Source organism: Gymnoscopelus microlampas (genome assembly GCF_963454915.1).
Source record: "Gymnoscopelus microlampas genome assembly, chromosome: 7".
NCBI lineage: Eukaryota > Metazoa > Chordata > Actinopteri > Myctophiformes > Myctophidae > Gymnoscopelus > Gymnoscopelus microlampas.
The window spans coordinates 39,439,415-39,448,436 of record NC_139944.1 but is presented as its reverse complement, the minus strand read 5'-3'; the positions used below and the strand labels follow the sequence as shown (position 1 = coordinate 39,448,436).

The window sequence follows — 9,022 nt, the reverse complement described above, 5'->3', positions numbered from 1 at the left end:
GTGCATAATGATCTAGAAAGAGGTTGTTCTTAGACATAAAGAACATTCTTCTAGTATACCATCCATCTTCTTAACAATCTTATCAACTCTCCACGCTTAATTCTGCTTTAGTTCATATTCCTTGTAATGATAGCTTTCTTAACAGGGCAGAAAGGCTCCATTCAATAATGTATATACTGTAGCTACTGCTCTTCAGTTATTCAGACTTGGGCTGATAAGCAAGATGATTTCCCACTAGTGATAGCATATCTCGGAGATCTCCATAGCCAGCTCCAGGCAGTCACTAATATCATTGCAGGCATCAAGCAGGCCACAGTCACAGTCTAGGCTAGAGGTACTGCCGTTGCCAGCCGCGGACTCCATGGTGGTGGACACTTGTACGTAGGTGGGACAGCAGTGATAGACGGCTCTCTCACAGGAGTGTGGCAGCATGAGGAGAATGTCATAGAACCTGCAGTAGAGGCATTTCAGAACGATCCCTGCACAGTCCCCTGAGAGAAAGAGACACAGACAGGAAACACATGCAGTATATGTTTCCCTCTATGTATTTAAAGCTCCAATCCAGAGATTCAAAGCCAGTAAGAAATCAAGCCACAGTGTCTAATAATGGAGTTGACTCCCTAGTCCAAACATTAGCTACTATGTGATTGTGTGCAGTTCAAGAATGAATCCAAATAAACCACAATGCATGTTCAGTGGTGAAGCCGCACTATATAAGACAGACTTGGATGGTACTGTATCGTCGGCGCATTGAAAAACTGACAGCTTGTGGGCATGTCAACTAGTGTAGTGAGGCTATTATGTCTCTTTGGCTAAATGGAAATTGCAATCTTTATAAATACTTGTACAAGAGTACTTCTCAAGAACAATGTTGGTGATTTACAACCACGATACAACTTTAACACATGGCTTTCATATTGACTTTCACTTCACGGAGCATTTCCTGGTTGTGCAGACTGTTCACGCTGTGTTTGATTATGGCCGGAAGTGGTTCCGTTTCATGATGTCATGCACGTAGCAGCTGGGATGACAAACCTAAATCCCAAATCTGGGAAATCCTGCATTTTTAAAATGCAGGAACGCTTTAAAAATGCTTTTATAATGATTTGCTCCATTGTTGCCCTTTGACACAGTCAGACACAGTATATAAACCTTTAAACTCCACCAGACCATTGCCATAATCTTCTTGAATCACTAATCGATGATGCATATTTACGTACGTCCAAACCATATCTTGTTTGTCTTTTCAAACATAGATCATGTATATTACTAAAAGAGCTGCTGGTGTCTGTCTGTCTTCACTTATAGCTTATAACATTTTAAAAGCCTCCTGCCTCCCCGGGCGTTCCTTTTCACATGCATAATTTAAGAAATCAGCCCCCCCTGCTGCCTTACAGAGAGACAGGCGAGGAAGCTGTTTGGAGACATAATCAATTACCAGAGGTCTCTTCTGTATACTTTGCCAGGACCATTTCCAAGTTGCATTGTGGTTGCTGTGAAACAATGTGCCATGTGCCTTCCGAGCAGCCTTTGCCAAATGGTGTCCCCGTGGGTGCAATCAAGCATGAAATCACCGGACGAGGACACTGACCACAAATAGACAGTGTTCTTCTGAGACATTTCTGGTCCTTATACCTGGTGACCTGACCAGTGTACTTTGCATAAGGACGTAGAATTCACCAAAGTAATGGCCAGGCACAGAGAGAGAAAGTGACATGAAAAGGTGCTTACTACACTATATATGAATTACTGTTCTTATATAAATACAAGAGGCTCACAAAATTGGAAATGGTGCTTAAAACATGTTCAAACAGCATAAATCGTAAACTAATGTCACTTTGAGAGGACTTATTAAATATCTAATATCTAATCAGTGCTTTGTTGTTTACTGATCTGCATTGTTAATAATTCAAGTACATTAGTACATATGTAATCAATTATGTTGCTTCATTTAGTGAGGCTTCCCACTCCTGTGGCCATCATTTACATTAAACTTTTTTTTCTTTCAGTTTCAGTCTGTAAATTATTCACACATCTTCATAATTGATGATATGAACTGCATTTAAACATTCTTTGCATGGTAAGGCATACAGCATGTATTTGTCACATTTTTTATTCTGTCTGTTGCATTATTATCCTGTATATTAATCATCATCATTCCTATCTTTCTATTAGCTCTGAAAAAAACACAAAAACAAAACAACCTTTTGCCTTAAGTAATAATGCATTCTATGTCTTGTCCCAAGTGATATGCCATGATATGCTACTGTAGTAAGCACTATGGAACAGTCATTTTATGTGCGTAATTGTAACAGCATCAGATTAGGCTTGTGTGTGGATGAAGTACTAGTTTTACTAACCTCCTTTGTCACTGTGCTGAGGAGAGGAAAGAGAGTCTGATGAGGGAGATCTTGCCATTAACTTTTGTGTTGTGAATGGCGAGGAGGCAGGGCTAGCACGGTCCCTAGACTGCTGCTGCCCACTGGCATCCCCACATTCTCTCTCGGGACTGGGATTGGGTCTTCCATCAGTGACCGGAGCAGTTATTTGGATGCCCTCTGTCAGAGAAGAAAGGATGCATAAAATATCTTCTGACCATCTATGACATTTCAGCAACACGTCCCACTTATGATTTGAAGTATCATCTCTGAACAGTGCCAACGGTCGGTTTGTTGATGACTCACGGTGCCCATGCAAGCACTTTGCTGTGCCATCACCTCTTTCCAAATGCCAACAAATCAGCGGAAACATCACTTTGAGATGAAGGTCTAAGTACTTGCCATCAATATCAAACCTTTCATGTGGTTGCATTTCAATGGGGAAGGGGAATACTTCTTTGAAGTTATCAATCATAGAGATTATTCATCAAATGATGGACATTATCGATTGCAGAGTGTTCGTTTGTGACCTAAAATGAACTTGACAACTGTACATTCTTCAGCTTCTGCTTATACTGTAACCCATCCTGCATTTCTGCTAATTTATCATGTTGAAGGGGGAGCCAAACAGCTGTCAAAACTTTATGAGCTGCCACCTTGGAGACTGGGCAAAGGTAACGTCATGTGGTAGCTAAGATGTGTGGTCCAGTGGTTCATGACAGTAATGCCCAGTGGCCTCTGTGAACCCAGTGAACCATGGGCATTATACTGTACTAGCACCTCTATCATTAATCCAAAATGAATAATGCGTACCCTACGCATATATTACAATTTGTGATTAAAGAGCACATTCTAATTAGTTAAATAACATTTGATAACATGTTTTGACCACAGAGAGCTAAATGTGTGTTAAGCTGTATAATTTCCAAGACACAGCCAGACAACTGTGTGAGAAGAACATTAATGTTTGTTAAGAGCAGATTTCAATAGCTGTTAATGAATAATTGGTGTGGCTGCAGCTTGTTTACTTTTCTACCACCTAATTCAAATGAATAATTTACCATTCTATTCTCCAATTTATTTAACATTTAATGTGTAATGATTTATTCACACACTGGACACACTTTTGAATCGGGAATAATAAGCATTGTTTGTCTTGGCACAAATGGACATTGCTCATCATGGCTGTCCACCTATAGCCTTCTATCAACTTGAACTTTTCTTTCTTCAAAGCTGGTCTTTCTGTTGTTTGTTATAATTCTGACAGTGAAAACACAATTGATGGAGGGATTAGTATATTAAGCACAATTACAATTTAGAACAAGCTAAAAGGAGCTTCAAAATAAGTGCATACTACAGCTTCAAAACACTGATACTCGGGGTTATGCAATAAATAAGGTATCAGATGCCGCCGGTCTATGCCCATGACCATTAGCTGATAGAGAAATAAGGCCTGCAGGCATGCTATATGCATTTTTCAGGTTTTGTTCCAGGGATGTACCATACCTTGCTCTCTCATTAGCAACCACACAGTTATTCTTGGGAAACCTTTAAAGGTGTATGTAAGTTTGCCCTGTGTTGACATAACAAAACAAGCATTTCCCTCTATACCAGCAGCTATCAGTCACTAGAGTAGTGTGTGGCGGTGTTTACCTGTTTGGTGTTTACCTGCAGAAACACATTGCCCTCTCGCTGTATTTTGGTGTTTTTTTGTTTTGTTTGTTTTGGTAGAGAGGGAGGTTTTGGTCTACCAAAACAAACAGTGAAAACACCAAAATACAGCGAGAGGGAAATGTGTTACTGCAGGTAAACACCAACACACTACTCCAGTGGTTGATGACTGCTGGTATAGAGGGAAATGATGGGTAAAAATGTTATATTGTTTTGTTTTGTAAAAAGGGCAAAGTTACATACTATGCCTTTGAAGGATGATTTCTCGTTTCAAATCACAACATAGTGTACAAAAAAACATGCATCAATGCATCAGGCTATTTGAAGCAGGGGGCTTCAACGTTTTCAGGCCAAGGACCCCCTAGCTGAGAGAGAGAGATGAAGCAGGGACCCCCCACTAAATACTGTGTAAAATGATGTTGCAGATTAAACTTTTTTCATACATTTCATAGATAATTGGATTCATGTTAATGTGTATTTTAAGATAGTTGACCTTTAAACCCTCAATATTTAGTCAACTTGACCGTTGGCTCTGTACTTGGTCTGGTCTTTTTCCCTCTACACCGACTCTCAGAAAATAGCCGATCTTCAAGCTCACAACGCCTCGCAGTGCGAGGCGTTGTGAGCTTGTAGATCTGCTATTTTCAGCTAATGGTCCCCGCCACACAAAGATCTGGCGGACCCCCTGTAGTAACTCTGAAGACCCCCTAGGGGTCCTGGACCCCCTGTTGAAGACCCCTGATTTAAAGATATCTGTTCCTCAACTTTTAGGTGAATGTTTCAAGGCATTTGATCCAAACCATGTCACTTTTACAGTTGTTATCATGTTAGAGTACTGAATAAACTTAAAACAATATTAGTGCCAAAATAAACAAGCCAGTGAGAGACTATTAGGCCTATAATTGCAATTAGGTTTAGGCATTGACCTACAAAAAGCATGCAAAATGCAAAACAAACTTACCCTCTCTTACAAAAATGCAGTTCTCTGCAATGTCCTTCCTTGCTTTGCATTTTGCTTTAGCTTTTTCGTATGCCATCTGATCCATCTATTCAACACAAATGAAAAAAAGGCACATATGACAAAAAAAATAGTGGCCAATCCTTATGCACAACTCATGCAGCTAACTCCACTATCATGTCCAGCACAATTACAGTAGCATGTCCATGCACACTAGCCTAAATAAAATCTCATTCCTGATCAACACAGACTAGAATCTATTATTGAGAGGCTACAAAAGAAGGAATCGATCATGTACTTTAATTAACTGCATTAATAGTTGACAAATAGTCTCACGTGGTCAGACCCATCTGTAATTACAGTGGTGTAAAGTAACTAAGTACATCTACCCAAGTACTGTACTTAAGTACAATTTTACAGTATTGATACTTTTATCTAAGTAAAACATCTGAGTACTTTTCCCACCACTGTTCCAGCGACAGGAGATCTCTCTCTCTCTGACTGATAATCTGACGTCTGGCTGTACTACTGCGAGACAAAGACAATGGCTCAACAGAATGCAACATACATAGTTTACCTGTCAGTCGGTCAGTCTGTGTGCAAACTGTGCATGTCGCTGGGGAAGTATGTTCTCCTCCTCGGCTCTGACTGTACAACACGTACAACACTGTGTAGAAGCAGTGTTGCCATGTCCGCTTATTATAAGCGACTTTGGGCTTCTTTTTCTGTGAAGTTGCTTGTAAATATTGGTAGTTGCGTTTTTTGGGGCTTTTTTCCTAATGTTGTTTAAACCAGTTGCTCTCAAACATTTTCATGTCAAGGACCCCCATACCCCATACAATGTATTTGTCCAAATGGACCCCCATTTGGGAAAAGAATTGTGCCAGGGACCCCATACCAGATTTGTGTTAAAAATGTTTTTACATTTTTTATATTATTTTTATATTCACTATTTTTCCCAAGATATTTTTTTAAATAGCTGATGAATATAGATTTAAATTGCTCATGTGGCCTAAGTCGCTTCTTTTGGGATCGTTCTCATAGAACTGGTGGTTGCTTGATTCTCTCTCAAAACCTGGCACTGTGTAGTAGGCTACAGTGTATCCATTTGGCCTGCTGCCCAACTCATCCTGTTCCGTTGACGTTAGCAAGAATACTTACTGTTGTTGATCAGTTGTATCAACACATTAGCAGAAGCTTGCTATGCTATTATGTTTCCATGGTCATCAACTCACCCTGTCTGCACGTCGTTTTGTGAGAAGAAGAAAGTAGATCACATCACGAGTCACGACTCTGTGAGTATATATTTGGCAGGTAAATGTCAGTTGAAAAAGTTAACTACTAAAGTAACTACTCACTCACTCTCATTCACTGAATTAATTTCACACACTCTCTCTCACAGTCTCATCATTATCTCATTCTCCCTCTCTCTGGCACATTGAATTGCATTCATTTCATATAGGGCATAGCAGTGGCGGCCATTTTGTGGTGCCACCGATAGAAAACCCATTCGTCTTTCCAAAAATATTTATATCAATTATATTAAGCCTGGAACCAAGCCATCCAGGATCCTGGTATATTATGACCATAAAACATTTGATTCTGTGTCTGTTGTTTGACAGAGAATCAAATGTTTTGTGGTCGTGATTCACCAGGAGCCTGGATGGCTTCCAGGCTTAAAATAATTTATACAAATATTTTTGGAAATCTCTATGGGAAACATTAATGGATTTTCTATCTGTGTCACCACAACATCGCCGCCACTGTTATGCCCTCAGCCATGGTTCACATGACGCTTGTCTGTCACAAGCATCATGGCTCTATACTTGTTCCTGGTAAGCTCTTTATATTTGAATCTGAACATTTATGTAGATGTACGGGTTGTAAATGTAGAAATAGAAAAAAACTGGAACAAGTAGCGCCATGACTGTGATGATATGACACCATGATATGACAGTCATGTTTCAGGGCTATTATGCCCTATACCCGCGTATATACATTCAGCATCTGGGTTACAAAAAGAACCGCCTCGCCTGCCTCTGATTGGCCTACCAGGAGGACAGCACTGCCCGGCTTTCCTCCGTGGTGGAAAATAATAGTGCTCGGCACTGGCACTGTCTAGGGGGACGATAATTTACGATTCTGTCCCTATCGGTATATGACTCGAACTGTGCTGAGTCGGCTCTAGCGGACTTCGCAACGTTCGGCACCGCGACGGCGTGCCTCCAACGTTGTAACAGTTTTTTGCCTGACTAGAACCACTGCTGTTGTCTGTTCTCACAAAGTTGGCCGAGTGGTCCGCCTCCCTGGGGGCGACAAAAACTATGCCTAAACCTAACCTTAATCCCATAGACATATAAAGGTAGACGCCTCCTCCGGCTCTGAGGCGTCTGTATCTCGGGCGCGCACCAGCTTCCGCCCTCAGTCGTGTGCGTCACAGAAGGGGACGTTCGGTAGCCCAATCAGAGGCCTACTGAACGCCCCCTTCTGTGACGCACACGACTGAGGGCGGAAGCAGTACAAGGGTATTGCGATACAGGTTGCTCCAATGAACTGCAGAGGCCAATGAGGTATCTAGGTTTCTATATCTATGCTTAATCCTAATAAAATAATTTGGGTTGCACTTTAGATGAGATAAATAAACTGTGGCGGGAGTGGGATTTAATCCCGTGGTGCTGGGACTGGAAGTCTAGTGCTTAAGGGTGCACGCCACGGGAACATAGGTATTGCAGGGTTTTCCGCTACATACCGTATGGCAGCAGAGACAGCGCAATACTTTGCCAGCCTTTCTGCCTGGTCTTTGGGCATCCCAAGTTTGTTCGAAACCCTCCAACAACCAGTCTGTGGGTATAATGTCCTTAGCTGGATCACCAGAGGAAACAAACTGCTTACTCTTGCACTGCTGCTTGGTGTTAAAGTGCCCTCTGTAGTTGTTCTCTTGGGCCTGGAGGTCCACCCGTTGCTATTCCGACAGCGGACGGACATACGCTGGAAGGCCGCCGGGTCTATTGCCTCTCTTCCAGGTAGCTGTTCACGGGAAGGAGGGGCCGCCAGGTAGCGTCGGCTGTTGGTAGATTCCACCGGTTCTTGTATGCAAGCTACACACACACACACACACACACACACACACACACACACACACACACACACACACACCACTCAACTTCAAGCTTGTGAGTCAAAAACAGTTCTGTTGGTTAGGGTGAGATATCGTGTGAGACATACTGAGCTGCATTCCAATTTCTCTGTGCACAAGCAGGCCAATCTACTCTAATTAGGCTGAACACCAGAGTTGCATTTTAAAAGACGCCCTGCTGTGTTTGCATATGTTTAGAGAACAAGAGGCATGCTAATTGAAAAATTAAGATGTGAGAGTATTTGTCTACTGGCCTGGGCTCCCACTATGCAGTGTAAATATAACTTCTGAAGAGAAAGAAGTACCAGGGAATTTCTTAGCCCAAAAGCACCCTTTATCTCTCTAGGAGTGCAACAGTTAACCAAACTAATCGATGTAATTGATTCTAAAATAATCGATACCCGTTGTATCCGTTGTCAGGGGTACCATATAGGTGTCCCTTTAATTCATTTGTATTTGTATCTGTCCTTGTCCCTTTGTTGCCCATATATGGAGATCCCTGATGTCATCAGTCGATGCCCATTTATGTGCATATCAGTCGGATCGGTAGTTCCGGACAACCGGATCTCCAGATATATGCCTATATCTATCCATCCATCCATCCATCCTTCCATCCATCAGTCTTATGCACAATGCAAGAGTGGTGCTCTTGTGCTCCTGAACAGACCTATTGTGGAATTGGGTATCAATAATGACCCCACTATTGAGTATTTGTGTTGGCCCTGGTTGTGACAGCTGTTTTACTTTCATTGGTCCACGTCAATCAGCATTAGTGAGGTGCTGCAGGTGACATGGTTAATTTAGCTGTCATGGAAATGTGCTCCCGGTAAAAATGAGCCGTGTGTGCGTTACTGCGTTTGCGTGCAGAAAAGTCACATT

The 9,022-nt window shown here is 41.8% G+C and overlaps 1 protein-coding gene across 1 annotated transcript; it reads right to left on the bottom strand.

Annotated features, from left to right (window-relative positions):
* Positions 1 to 234: 234 nt before the first annotated feature.
* On the bottom strand, positions 235 to 5,095 carry mdfic2 (MyoD family inhibitor domain containing 2; the record flags this gene model as incomplete). Its single annotated transcript, XM_084061810.1, has 3 exons — positions 235 to 491; positions 2,361 to 2,558; positions 5,011 to 5,095. The coding sequence occupies 3 exons, from the start codon at positions 5,093 to 5,095 to the stop codon at positions 235 to 237; spliced, it is 540 nt and encodes a 179-aa protein (XP_083917936.1).
* Between the last annotated feature and the right edge of the window lie 3,927 nt (positions 5,096 to 9,022).